The following is a 13588-nucleotide window of genomic DNA, read 5'->3' as shown; positions in this document are numbered from 1 at the left end:
CGCCCGCGCGCATCTGCACCGTATCCTCCCGCGCACATCACGTACTCGCTCTACCACACCTGTGACGACATCCCCACGTGCCTTTCTGCCCTGCACGCTCGCTCTGCTGTCGATTCCTCCCTCGCTCCTCCTTTGCTCCATCTCCTGCCATCTTAGCTGCCGCGGCAACCCCAACTTGCTCAATCACACGCATCACGTCACCTCTTTTCATCCTTCGCGCGATGAATAAGGTAGGTGAGTCGAGTGCGCACGTGGGCTCCATCCTGTATGCACGCACTCGCGACTTGTCCAGTTTTATCCCAGGAAAGTGAGCCGAGCAGATGACACACAAGAATTGGCGAGGTGGGAAAGCGAGCGGCGCAGATTCGCTCCTCAGAAGAGGGGTTTGAGAGCGTCGGAGAGGGGTGCATGTCTGTCTCTGGATTGATCGGCGATTTGGCCAGCTTTGCGGCCGACCTTGAAAAAGAAAGAGAGGAGGTTAGACAGCAGGGGGGCTGGCTGGCCAGGTCACTGGTTGCGGTCGTGTTCGAGATAGGTGCCGCGAGCCCCCAGCAGCGGGAAGTGGTTGTAGGGTCCACTCCAACCCGCAAAGCTGATTGTTTTTGGGGCCAGCACCACGCAGCCTTCTGTTTGCTTTCTTTTTGCTCGGCCCGTTCATGACGAGCGGCAATGGCAACTTGGCAGAGCTTGGTGGTGGCTTGCGTTGTTCTACGCCCATGTGGAGGGACGCACACGCACGCGCAAATCCGACGAGTGGACCGGGTACACCCGTCGTCTGTTGCCAACACACACAAGAAGAAGCAACAGCCGTTCTCTGGCACACGTCCCACCCGGCACCCGCGTCTTGGCCCCCCTTGGGCCAGCTTCGCGAAAGATCTAACGTCGAACGTAGTGCGCGCATCAAGGTTTAGGGGCCGCTCGACGGAGAATTTTTGTCGAGTTTCATTCGGCATCCCATTCACCATCCATCTTCCTCCTCGTTCAGGATCCTCGTTCAGGAGAGGAGGTCCTGTCCGCACGTCTTGGCTCTCTTGCAACTCAGACGGTTGGGAGGTGGAGTGCGAGGAGAGCTTCAGCAACGGTTTCGCACCGTGTCAGTCCTCGTTCCCCTGAGTAAGTGTCTGCCGCTCAGGCTGGCGGTGGTGGGCCAGTCGCCGGCAGCGTAAAGGAACCACCGTGTCGTCGGTGGTCGGTCACTTGGCTGATACTTGGCCATCTCGACGGCTAAAGAGTGGCCAAGATCACTGATGTCTTGTGTGTGAAATATCATGCCTATGGACGATGGTGCAATGTAAACTGACGTTTCGCGGAGAGGTGGTTGAATGATATGCTGGCCTTGGCGTTGGAACGCCGTGGCGGGCTTGAAATTTTGGAATTCCTGCGGGAAAAGAGGTGGTGCAACGTGAAGTGAGGCTGAGGTAGACGGTAAGATTTCTACTGGTGAGTTCTGCACAGGTATTGCTGAACAGGGTAGAGGATCGAGCAATTAAATTTGGCAAAATTTTGGACCAGCGGTTCTATCACCTCGACCAGACGTCATCGGCATTCCGCGTTCAATGGTTAGACTTGGCAGAATTGATAACCTGATTTCGACCTTTTTCGTGTCGTTCAATTTGAGCCCGGTTTGGGGATGTGACGGCAGAGTGAAATGAAATCACCCCAGTCGCATGGAGGGGAGGCTCGCCCCCTGCGCGCGAGTAGGATGCCCTCGACCAACTTTTCCAGAACAAACCAGCCCTATGCAAACGGGTCTATGGGCAGGTGCTTGTGTCCGCTTCGAACTAAAACAGCGGCATCTCTGCCCCTCCACTGAAGATCCTGTCTCCAAGGAGACAATGTATGCGACTAGCCTGCCTCCTGGGTCATCCGGAAGTCGGCGAAGAGAGGGACACACGCCGACGCTTTGAGGCCAAACAGCCGACGACACTATCACTCCGTCGACTACTGCCGCCAAGCGTTTAGAGTCTCTGCAATGGAAACGCGGGTTCTGTGTCGACTGGTGCAAGACGTGTCTCGCTTGGCCCCGCCGCCCACCACTCACACCGCCGACGGTCGACGACGCAGCTCCCGCAGTATAAGCATCTCACTGCTGCTGCCAAGTGTTTCGAGCGGAGCGCCAGCGTGGTAGCCTGGCCACTCAGCGGCCGCATAAAGCCGCTGATCACGCTCTGGGCGAAACGATGAGCCTTGGGGACCACCTTTGGTGATTTGCATATCCAGATCTGAAGTGGCCCCCGTAACGGCCCAACCGCCACACTCTTTCTTTGCACTACTGCTGCCAAGTCTTGGAAGAGGATGAAGTGCTAAACGGACACGGCGTTTTGCTCTGCCTGCTGCGTCGCGAAAGGGAGAAGATATGCCGCCCGCCGCCTAGGACCGTTGCAATGACGTCGTCGACCAGACTCAGCAGGACTTCCGATGACTTTCTCAATCCTCCCACGGGCGAGCTGCGGCTAGGGAGGAGGTGATCTGAGAACCAGTCGTGCTATTTCCAACACAACGGGACAAAATTGCGAAGTGACGAAGGGCCCATTACTTTTGTTCAAACAAGCTTTTGAGCCTCGCCTGGGCCACCCTTGCCCAGAAGGCAATATACGCAATCGTTGAAAATCGAAATAGACCCCTTCAGCCTCACGGCCCTTCAATCACAGGCGTTTGGCGCAAGTGTTTTACTGTGCCGGGCCCGCCCGAGCACGCACCAAGACTCGCTCGCGGCACTTTGGACAAGGCTTCCCCATCCCTCCCTCAGACAGACGCTCCTTGAACAGAACTTCGACCCGATTCGTCCCTCTTACTAGTGCTCATTCATGCCCTCCCTCCTCCAGGACCCATGCCTTGCTGCGGATCGGCAGCCAGCCAATCGTCGCGCTGCTTACCCGGGAGCTGCTGCGCATTGAGCCTGCTGCGATACGTCCGGACCCTGAGGATGGGAAACGCGCCGTGCCTTTCCCGTGGCAAAACGCCTCACTTGTTGTTCAGGGAATTTGGATGCATGTATGCAGGCAGGCATGCATGCAGGCATGAGCGAGGAGGCAGAATATCCATCTGGCTGATTGACTGACTGACAGTGGCGCAGTGGGAGAGCGAGCAATGAAGCGGTCAGGGGGTAAAGTGCCACTGCGTACGCGTCACACCAGCACGCAGAACACCATCCAACCCCCCTCTCACTTTCTCAACTGACCCGTTTGATGAGAAAGAAACAGGTATTTGGTCGAGAACAGGAGCTCCATGCACAACCGAGCCGCGCTGACTTCCCCCATCTCCTCCTCTCCCTCCATCTCGTCCCCTCTCGACGTCACCGCGTAAGAAAATGGCCTTACATGATGGCGCATGAACCACACTGCCGACCCGGCATGATCGACAAGAGCAACCCATGAAGGAGTGCGACGTCACCGTCATCTAAGCAGCGGCAAGACCGCCTGCAGCCGACCTTCGTTTCTCGGGCTCGGTCATTCCCTCGGCCCAGCTCAGCTCAGCTCAGCTCACCTGCCCTCGTCCCTCTGCCCTCTTCACTGCAATTCCAAGCTCCTCGTACGAGAAAACGGCCAAAAAGTGCCGAAACCGTCCACGCCCGAAGCTCCGGAGCGAAACTTGATTTCGGCCGCTGCCCCTGCTTGCCTGCCTCCCTGTCTACCTCCGTGTCTCTGCGTCTATCCATTCGCCATGCCCGTCAACTAACTCATCCACCGCTGATAGAGCCAAGATACGCATGCATGAGCGGGCGATCAGCGGCTAAATGCGTTTATCGTTCGTGAAGACAAAGCAGATTGCATGGGCAAGATGAGTGAGTCGGTGAGTAAGGAGCCTAGGTACATCCATATAGGTAGCCAAGACGAGGCAAAATCAGAGGGAAGGAAGGCTCGGAGGGAGAGCAAAAGTCAGATCGATGAATTGGGGGAAAGACATGCATGTATGCAGAAAGACAGAACATTCAAGATTTTCCATTTGCCCACCGACCCACCCATCCATCCCCTCGCTCATCCACCCCATCAGTCTCGTCGCGTCCCCGCGTCGCGCCCTCACGCGTCTCCTTCCGCTCACTCACTCTCCCTCGTCTTCGCAGCATCCCCTGTCCATGCATGCCACTCTCCACACCCACCCCCTGCTTCCTCGTACCAGACGGCACGGCATACCCAGCACAGCCACAGCCCAAGACCAAGCAGCGCACAGCAAACGCCGACTCCCGCCGTGTGGTTTCTCAAATGGTGATGATGGTGATGATGCGGCTAATCGCGTTTCCGTTTCACGCAACGGAGTAGACTTTGCTTTTGCTTTCGACATGTTCAGTCAGTCAGTTCTGCTTGGCAAAAGATGGGAGGTGGCGTAGACGCAACAGAGGTGTAAGGTGCGAAACCGGAGGAGGAGGAGGGTAGAAAGGTGGAAGGACGAGGAAGCAATAGCACCGGCGGTTGAGGACGAGGGCGTAAGCAAGCAGACAGTAGTCCTTGTGTGCTAGGTATGGTAGACAGACAGATGCAAGCTCTATGCGTGAGCAGCCAAGAGAGAAGCCGCCGACTGGCCATTGAGGTGGCCGACAACGGCGCTGTCTGTCCGTGGTAGACGCGCGAGAAACGGACGCATGTATCGGTATGGCATCAACTTCATTCACTGGACCGAGCTCACTTCGACTCGACTCCATTCACGGCAAATTGATCAGCCTGGTAGCTCGAACTTAAAACGGGAAAACCCCACAAGACAAGACGAAAACCAGCAAGCAAGCAAACAAACCACCCCGCCCAACCAACTCCACTCCCAAAAGACTCCGCCCACCACCCCAAACTCCCTATAGTGCCAGCCAGACAGCCAGCCAGCCACCGACGCCGACACCGCGGCCAAACCGATGATGATGATGATGATGATGGATCCCTAAAAAAATGCGCACGCGAGCAAGCAAGCAAGCCAGCCAGACTCCTCCTGAATGACTCCTCGCATGGGATGGTGTTGCGTACATGTGTTTGGAAATGCCGCCCGCTCGTTGCAGAGCGAGGAATGAGGACGTCTGGCAAGCACGCGTAGAAGGAAAGAGAGATAATGAAAAGAAAGAAAGGGTTCAAGAGCAAGGGTAAGCCAAGCCGCAGGTAAGCAAGCATACGGATGGACAGACAGCCACGCCCGCATGCTCGTGCCAGAGCAAATAGAGGCAAGAAAGGGAGAACGATGACAGGCAAAAGAAGACATGGCGCGAAGAATAAAAAGAAGCGACGCCCACGAGGGCAAGGCAAGGAAAAGGCAAGCAGAAGAGGAAAAAAAGAGGAGTTGACGACAGACCGGCGGGAACTTCATCCTCCTACCAAATATCTACCTCGCCTCGCCTCATCTCACTTCCACACGCCCTTCTCCGCCCTCACGCTCCCACCACCAGCTGCTCTCGCCCCGCCAATCCGCAGCGCCCGCGCATCCAAGCCAGGACGGCCGCGGTCCTCGCTCAGCGTGACGCGCCGCGGCGCCTGGCCCGGCGCGCCGTTTTTGCTAATACTACTGCGGCGCGTCTGTGGGGGCGACTTGACGTTCCGCGTGCGAATATTGCCTGTTGAGGCAGTCTTGTGGTGGTGGTTGTGGTGGCTGGGACCGCCAGGCAGCCCGCCATTAGAGCTACGACGCATCGACGTCATGGCCGATCGAATACTGCGAGCAGCGTTCTGGTCTTTCGAGACGGAATCAAGCCACGACTTTTCGTCCTCTGAGCTGGGCGCGGAGCCCTTGTCCGAGTCATTTGGCGTGTTATCGGCGGACGAGGTGGTTGGTAGGGCGACGTTGTGCAACGGTGAGCGGCCGTGGGTCCTGCTGCCCTCTGCGTCGCGGAGTGGTGATATGTCCGAGTCGGACGAAAAGGCTGGGAGGAGAGATTGAGGTGATCCGGAGCGCGCCTTGGAAAGGAAGCCGGTTTGGAAGCGGCTGTTGCGGCTGGGCTTAATGTCGAGGGAGCCAAGGTCAGGAGGTGCTGGAATGGGAGAAGAATCGAGACTCGTGCGGACTGGGATGCTTGAGAGCGGAGGAGTGCCGGCGCGCGATGAAGTGCTGGACGGGGTGTAATCAAGGGCTTGCGGCGTGGCCTGAAAGTCTGCAAGAGCGCCGTCTTCAACGTCGTCCCGCCAGCGCACCCCACGCTTTGCGACCTTGGTTGGAGATTTCTTCGGCGTTACCTTGACGCCTTTCCTTGGGGCACCATACTTTTTCCGGCGAGGAGAAGACATGGCCTTGGAGGGTGACTGATTTTCGCTCCAAACGGGAACGGGAAGCTTCATCGGTGATGGGCCCATCAACTTGGTTGGATTCCTCCTCTTTGGTGTGCCCTTGCTGGTTGGCGGGAAAGCCTCTATAACGGGGAGACCACCCTCCGGCTTGATTACCTGTGATGCCGCATCAGAGCAAGAAGAGATTAGCTTGCCCAACATCTCCTTGGCTGCCCTGACAGCATCTTCCTCGCTCATGACCATGATTTGGCCGAGAATCGCGACAGTCTCAAAATGCGCTTGGAGCAACACCTGGACGACGGCCGCATCGCCTCCTCTCTCTTGCTCCAAAACAGCCATGAAAGCCTCTCTTTCGGCACACGACCTAAGTAATTCTGCCTCCCTCATCAAGCTGGCAACATCACTGCCGCAGTTGGCACTGTCAATCTCCCTAAGTTGACGGATGCCAGTCTGAAGAGCAGTATCGAGAGCACGATCCCATGCGCTTCTTGCGAGTTTTTGGTGGTAATGTTGTCTGCTCGCCTCCAACTCTGCCTGAATCCCCAGGGCTGTCTTTCTCATGGCGATGAGGCTTCGTGGAGGCTCCTCGTCCTCTCTTTGTTCGCAGACTGCGTCGAATCCAGCAATCCAGGCCGAAATCATCGAGATGCGGCGCTCAACTTGCCGTAATTTTCTCATGGTGTTGGCGCGTTCTTGCTTCTCGGCAGCGCAGTTTTCGAATGCCGTGCGAATCCTGGCAATGCCGTCCTTTGCGATTCCCTCCCTCTTCTCACTCTGTTTCTTGAACTTGACGAAAGAGGCGCCTTCAAAGTCCTTCATCTTTTGTTGCATCTCCTCAATCAGTTGTCTCTGCTCGTCAATCTTCTTGAGGTAATCCTTGACGTGGCGGTTGACGTTAAACACATTCTTGGTGACCTTTGTCTGAATGTTCTTGGCCCGGTTGGCGTAGCGTAAGGTATTTTGGCTCTCGTCAAAATGTGCGCTCGAAGGACTAACGCAAACAATCATGACAGTCTTGCAGTTACCACCGAGCGAGAACTTCAAGAGGCGAGTGAGTTTTGAATTCCTGTAGGGGACGTGGCTGTGTTTGCGGACATCGCAGAGCGCATTGATGCAGCTTCCGAGGGCCAGAAGCGATTTGTTGATGTTGGCGCCTTCGACAAGACGCTCGCCGCGGTTCTTCGTGGCACTAGCACGCTCACTGCCGGCCAAATCGATGATGCTGAGAGTGGCCATGGTGTGAGGTTCGTTTACTGCGGCGTTGCGATCTTTTGTTGACACGTTGATCTGGAGAACGGCATGCGAACGAGAAGATGTTGCGTTTGCTTCGGTAGGAGACATTGTGCGCCATTGATTGCCCCTCATTATCATTTCCATGACTTCGTTGACCTACGTCACAGTTAGCGATGAGGCGAGTATGTCTCGGGAGCTACCCACATTGTTGGGGTGGTGGCTCGAGAGTCCTCCAACTGACACGGTCGAGTTTGCATCCTCTCGCAGTGTCAGCCCTGCTTTGCTGCCACCTGGCACCAGCAGATCTCTAATTGTCTCGTTGTAAATCTCCAGGTAGGAAAGTGAAATCTCAGTCTTTTTCGTCTCCTGCAAGTCGTTTATCCTTTCAAAAAGCTCTTGCATGGTGAGGAAAATAATTCCCGGCTGTTGAGGTGTGCCACTGCCCTTGTTAGACGGCCCAAAGAGTCGTGGTTTGTCAGTCACCTACGTGATTGTGTGGGTCTTTCCGCATCCAGTCGCGCCATAGGCAAAGACTGTCGCGTTGTATCCGTCCAGCACATTGTCGAGCAGTGGTTTCGTGGTAGCCTCGTAGACGTCGCCTTGGGTGGTATTTTGGTCAAAGACCTTGTCGAAGGCAAAGGTCTGATCTTTGACCTTTTTGCCTTGTGGTACGACGGAGCGGGAAAAGCGGTGGACGGGGTTGTCTTCTGGGGGATCGAAAACTCTGAAAGTAAACACAGCAGTCAGCACCCAAGTGTTTGTGTCGTGAAGGACGGAGAGGGCCAAGATGATGTACGGAAAGTACGTACAGACATCTATCATCGACGACCCGGACAACGGATCGCAAGCCTTTGGAATGGAGCTTGGGGGGCGCCGCTGCAAGACTGCCGTCGCCGAGGAACAGCGGACCATCGTCGGTCTTGACGAGCTGGGCGGCCTCTCTGATGGTGAATGGGCGGACGCGGACGCAAACGGATATGGATGAGGCCCCGTCTAGCATTTTGTCGGTGGGTGGGAGGTGGGAGGACAAAATGAGGCAGCTGTCGTCGTGTGCAGCTTCAAGAGAGCCGTCGGTCGTCGCTGTTGAAGAGAACCAACATCGGCCAGCGCGCAGTGGGACCCCTGTCCTTGGCCGGCCGTTGCCCCGGCATCCACCCACCCACCCACACCCACGCCCACCACCGCATCCACACCTCGTCACCCACCCACCTCGGTCCAACCCGGCGGCCTTTCTCTACTCAGTTCCTTGAAGTCGAGTCCATGTCTCATACCAGATTCTTTGGCCCCTTTTGCCAGTGTCTCTCGGTCTCGAGGCAGCCTGCCGCATCGTAGCGACCGAGGAATTCTCCGGGGAAGTGAACAAGCACGCTTCCCCTTTGGGCCTAGCGCGGGGGACCTGCGTTAGCGCGCTCAGACCCTGAGACACGTCGGGTTGCTGGAGAGAATCGTCATCACCGCCCTCGCCCTCCGCCTGACTGCCATCACGCGTTGGACATGCAAGGAACATCTTGGCCACCTCTTCGACGACGACCTTGGGCCAAGCCGACGTCATCAGAAGCATGAGGGACCCGACGACTCTCCATCCGCGACACATCGACCACGGAAACATGCCATCGGACGTGTCGAAATCATGCAAAGTCCAAAGCGAAGACTGGAAAGACGCTTCACGATGAGCACATGGCAGAATCTTCATCAATCATGACAGCTCTTTGTCGATCCATCTCGGGAACGACTCATTCAACATCAACCGAGGCTCCACGGAAAGCGTCGTGAAGCACAGTTGACTGCCCCGAACGCGAAAGCTGTCCTGCTCCGACAGAAACGTGAACGTAGCTAAGCGCTGTCAGCGAGAACACTCGCAGAGCCGTGTCTTGCTCTCAGACGGATGTTGCCTCAGGAATATATACCACCTCTCTTTGGCCGGCTCGCAAACGTCATAACAAGCAGCGCGGGAAACACAAAGGGCGTGGGAAATGCTGTGGGGCTTAATCTGTTTAAGCGCTGAAAATCTCCAGGGTGCCTGTCCTGCAGGAAAAGCTTGACTGTTTCCCGTGCCTGCTATGTATACGCGCATCCCGAATTCAAGAAGAGGCACCCGAGCCGTCTCGTGTATCTCGCAGATGATGGACATGGCAGGCCGGCGCCTATCTGCCCCCCGCTTGGAGAACGTAGGACAAAGAGTGGACGCCTTGGCGGCAACGGCAGCCCCCGACGCGCACCAAAACAAAGCATGCTGCTATTTTGGACGCTGAGCTTGGGCGGTGAAGATGTTGGCGTTCGAGACTGTCTTGGTCGATAATGGTGCATGTCTATTCGGTCAGCGTTCTGCACGTCTTGATCCTCTTGGAGCCAAGTCCTTGGTTTCCTTCGCCCAACAAAGGTGCCAGACGATCCAGAATCGTCTCTGATGGTGGAGCTTTGCTGGTTTGAACAAGTCCAGGAAGCCTGGAGGTTGAGTCGCCGCCGATGACAAGTTCAGAGGAGGCGGCGTGGCTGCCACGAGCGACTGGTGCTCCCGTGGCCAATCAGTGCAAGCGAAAATTACCCGCTTGAAACCACGGCGGCGGCTACGCGCTGGTGCCACGGCCAACCTCGCTCCCTCAACACCACCTGCATCCACCAAGTCCACTGCTCGTCGCTGCAATTTCTGCCCGTCTGCCGCTTTTCATACACTTCTGATACATGAAAGATGATCCGCACGCACCCTGCAGCCTGCTGTGTCTTGAGAACCGCGCCAGCTTCCTGCCACGACGTCCTTGACAAACACTGACAGCCACTGGTCCCGCTGCCCTTCACGGCCTCTCCCAGGATGATGCTGCTCAGGCCATTCGCTTCGTCCGGAGAGCCTCATTTTGGTCGAGTCTAGCCGTGAGCTCATCTTACAATGGTCAAGTGCAGACATGGCCGAGTCCGCCGGGCCGCCTATTCCTGGTCTTGAACCTCCAACATCAGCCGATCTGGAGCGCCGTTTCAATGTTTCTGTACGGACCAGGGTCCATGTGCAGTTTTTCCGACGAGAGAAGAGAAGCTGCATGGTCTTTGGGCAACCGCTCCGAGGCCGGGGCAATCTCCCTGGCGGCGGTCGTCGGGCTGTCTTGTGGTCAAAGGAGCACTTCACATCGGTCGACAGTCGCACCGCATGCTCGGCTTCCATTGGCCCCCATGACTGTCTCTCCGACAGACGTGATTCGACGGGCGGCCTTTGTCCATTCTTAAGCCTCATACATCCGCCCCATGAGGCGCAACCGCCCTTTGTCCTCCGCCGTTTGTCTCCCTCGGCCCTGTTTCGTCAGTGTCAAACAATGCCATTTACCACCTAATACGCTTTGTTTCTTTCTCCTTGTTGGCATTGTTCTACTTTTCTTGTCGTGCTGGCCCTCGACGCATATATTGACGTGAACCTGATTTTCACTTTTACTGTTTCACTTTTCACTTTCGAACATTCACAGTATATCAAGAACAGTCTCTTCACGACATTCTAGAATTTGGAACGAGCTGGCTCTCCTCCACCAAACTACTTCTTCAAACCGACCCTCCACCTACCTTCGCTTCCTTAAAACCCGCCATCATGCAAACTCTCTCTCTCAGCGCCATTGCAACCTCTCTCTTCGTCGCCCAAGCATGCGCACACACCTGGATTGAGCAACTGGCCGTCATCAGCACCAACGGCAGCTACGTCGGCAACTATGGATACCCTCGAAACTACTTGGCGCGCACCGACCCTGGCTTTAGTGGCGACAAGGCACAGTACCTCCTCCCCACGGCGGAATCCGGTAGAACTCGCATCAACTCACAAGACTTGCTCTGCCGGGACTCGCAACGCAAGCAAACCCAGTCGGAAAAGTGGCCCCGTTTGAACGTCGCTCCTGGAGGTTACGTCGCCATGAAGTATGCCGAAAACGGCCATGTCTCGTTGCCTGACAACCAAATCGGCAAGCCTGAAAAGGGTGGCACCGTCTTCATTTACGGCACTCTGGAGCCCAAGGACGACGAGAAGATCATGGACGTCCTCAAGTGGACCACTGACGGCAGCGGCGGCGACAAGCGCGGGAAGCTCCTCACTTCGCAAAACTACGACGACAACCGCTGCTACCAGATCAACAGCAGCCCCATTTCGACGAAGCGCCAAAAGGAGTTTCCGGACCCGATTCCCGGTCAGCCCGGCACCAACAACGAGCAGTACTGCGAGACGGACGTCCAGATCCCCAAGGACCTCACCAACGGCAAGTATGCTCTCTACTGGGTTTGGCAGTGGCCGACGGCTCCCAACATGGACCCCGGCCTCCCTGACGGCAAGGATGAGTGGTACACGACGTGCTCCGATGTCAACGTCGTGTCGAACGCAGCCAAGGTGAAGACGTTTGCGGCCAATAGCGAGCAGCAGCAGTACAAGCTCGAGCAGCAGGACCCGCAATCCACGGCTCCGGGCTGGTTCAAGGAGCGCACCGCCCTCACCACCGACGTATGGAAGGGCATGGTTGTCTCGACATCATCTGGCTCTTCGCCTGCCCCGGCCGCCACGACTCCCAGCACCTCTGACGCCTCGACCCCCAGCTCCGTCGCCTCGTCAGCGCCTTTGAAGAGCACTCCGGCTGCTGGCAACGGCGAAGCAGGTGGTGACAACGCTGGCCCGGCCACCGTCACCGTCACCATGACCGGCAGCCCCGCCCCCGCCGCCACAGAGTACATCACGCAAATCCTGACCGTCACGGCCGGCGCGGAGGCGACCGCCGCCGCCGCAGCAGCTACACCCGCCTCCAGCAACACGACTGTCGCCGCGCCCACCCTCAAGTCACGCATCGTCGGCCGCCGCCCGCAACCGCTGCCCGGCGTCCCCTTCATCGGCGCCGAAATGCAGGCCAGCTCGTCGTCCTCGTCCTCGCCCGACGGCGCCGGCATGAGCTACCTCCACCCCGTCGCGCCGCCCGCTGCCTCGTCGTCGACCGGCGCCTGCGACGCGGCGGCCTGCGTTGACGCATCGCAAAAGGCCAAGGCTTCCATGACTCCTTACGTGGACCACGACGGCGAAGAGCAGAAGAAGAGCAGCGCGGCTGCGGCGCGCGCCGCTTTCCCGTCGACGCTCGTCGTGCTGGCCGTTGTGGCTGCCGCTGCCGTCTTGGTGTGAGCTGAGCGACTGGCTCGCCGGCCGTAGCATTGGGCTGGCTTGGCTTGGCTTGGATTTGGACTGCGTGGGCTGGATACCGTCTCCCTCTTTTTTTTTTCGCATTGGCATTGCATAGCGCGCGCGTCTTCGCTTGGGCTGTTTGGCTTCTAGTCGTTTGGCGCCGGCGCGTCGTCTCGTTCGTCGTGGCATTTCCTGGCGTTCGTCCGTTCGCTCATTCGTTGGTCTTTGTATATTTACCCCTTCCCCCTCCCTCCCTCCCCTGCCTCGCGTCTTTTACCCACGGTGCTGTCCTGGCGACACACACATCCATCACTCATCCATCTCTCTTTGGCTTTGCTCTTCCTCTTCCTTTCATTTTCACCAGATTGGGAATCCCGCAAGGGCTGGGAGGCAGACATGGCAGACACGTACATAGCCAACGTGGCGAATTTCCTTGGTCCTATTTTTTCGGTTCCTTTTGCAGTGGTGGTGGGTGGCAAGGGCACGAACGGCATGAATTGATGAACCCATATTCTTATGCACGTGTTTGCAGTGATCACAGTGCAGTCAGCGGACCGTTTTCCAGCTCAGCTACATAAGTAGGTATGGAGTAACTAAAGTAACTAGCAGCCGACCCGACACGACAGTGCATGCATGCATAGCTAGCTAACTGGCTACTACCTATCCCGTCCGTCCGTCTGTCCGTCGGCCCCCCACGCACGCAAGCCCATCATCGAACCTAGGCAGGAAAAAATGCCAAAGAAATGCTACCAACGCAAATACAACGGGTCAAACGCTCAGAGGAGACGAGTCCAAAGCGAAGATTGAATTGCATGGGTGGTGTGCGTAGGTGCGTCCGATGCCACAATGCCCTGCAGGTGTGGAAGTGCGGGCGGGGGACATGACCGCATCCGCATCGCATCGTGAAACGCACCCACCGCGTCTCGCCGCGCCGCTCAAAAGGAAAACATCTGATGAATGAAGACGTGAAGTGAACTGTGGTGGAGTAGAGTAGAGAGGTAACGAACTGCAAGATACCGTATGCGGCGCGCGCGCA

At 57.1% G+C, this 13588-nt stretch overlaps 3 protein-coding genes across 3 annotated transcripts; 1 reads left to right on the top strand and 2 right to left on the bottom strand.

Moving 5' to 3' along the window:
- Nucleotides 1-4549: 4549 nt before the first annotated feature.
- Nucleotides 4550-5204, bottom strand: J3D65DRAFT_379828 (uncharacterized protein). The gene has a single exon (XM_066795768.1). It carries the CDS (start codon nucleotides 5088-5090, stop codon nucleotides 4620-4622), a length of 471 nt encoding a protein of 156 aa, XP_066655569.1. The 5' UTR covers nucleotides 5091-5204; the 3' UTR covers nucleotides 4550-4619.
- On the bottom strand, nucleotides 5205-8576 carry J3D65DRAFT_379830 (kinesin family protein). Its single transcript, XM_066795769.1, has 4 exons — nucleotides 8237-8576; nucleotides 7915-8151; nucleotides 7632-7866; nucleotides 5205-7583 (listed from the first exon to the last, which is right to left on the bottom strand). Exons 1-4 carry the CDS (start codon nucleotides 8425-8427, stop codon nucleotides 5319-5321), a joined length of 2928 nt encoding a protein of 975 aa, XP_066655568.1. The 5' UTR covers nucleotides 8428-8576; the 3' UTR covers nucleotides 5205-5318.
- Nucleotides 8577-10823: 2247 nt separating this feature from the next.
- J3D65DRAFT_379766 (uncharacterized protein) lies at nucleotides 10824-12669 on the top strand. Its single transcript, XM_066795767.1, has 2 exons — nucleotides 10824-12228; nucleotides 12364-12669. Exons 1-2 carry the CDS (start codon nucleotides 10996-10998, stop codon nucleotides 12550-12552), a joined length of 1422 nt encoding a protein of 473 aa, XP_066655567.1. The 5' UTR covers nucleotides 10824-10995; the 3' UTR covers nucleotides 12553-12669.
- Nucleotides 12670-13588: the final 919 nt, after the last annotated feature.

The sequence above is a fragment of the Phyllosticta citribraziliensis genome, assembly GCF_038025025.1.
Source record: "Phyllosticta citribraziliensis strain CPC 17464 chromosome Unknown J3D65scaffold_6, whole genome shotgun sequence".
NCBI lineage: Eukaryota > Fungi > Ascomycota > Dothideomycetes > Botryosphaeriales > Phyllostictaceae > Phyllosticta > Phyllosticta citribraziliensis.
Note: the sequence above shows the minus strand (reverse complement) of the source record. Positions and strands in the feature narration are given on the sequence as shown.

Bases quoted from the DNA above. Each gene is read 5' to 3' on its own strand.
- J3D65DRAFT_379830 (XM_066795769.1), bottom strand. From the start codon at position 8,427: ATGCTAGACGGGGCCTCATCCATATCCGTTTGCGTCCGCGTCCGCCCA. The intron at 8,152-8,236 runs GTACGTACTTTC...GTTTACTTTCAG, and splicing joins GTCGTCGATGATAGATGTCT to AGTTTTCGATCCCCCAGAAG. The intron at 7,867-7,914 runs GTAGGTGACTGA...TAACAAGGGCAG, and splicing joins GGAAAGACCCACACAATCAC to TGGCACACCTCAACAGCCGG.
- J3D65DRAFT_379766 (XM_066795767.1), top strand. From the start codon at position 10,996: ATGCAAACTCTCTCTCTCAGCGCCATTGCAACCTCTCTCTTCGTCGCC. The intron at 12,229-12,363 runs GTCGGCCGCCGC...CCCGCTGCCTCG, and splicing joins CCACCCTCAAGTCACGCATC to TCGTCGACCGGCGCCTGCGA.
- J3D65DRAFT_379828 (XM_066795768.1), bottom strand. From the start codon at position 5,090: ATGCTTGCTTACCTGCGGCTTGGCTTACCCTTGCTCTTGAACCCTTTC.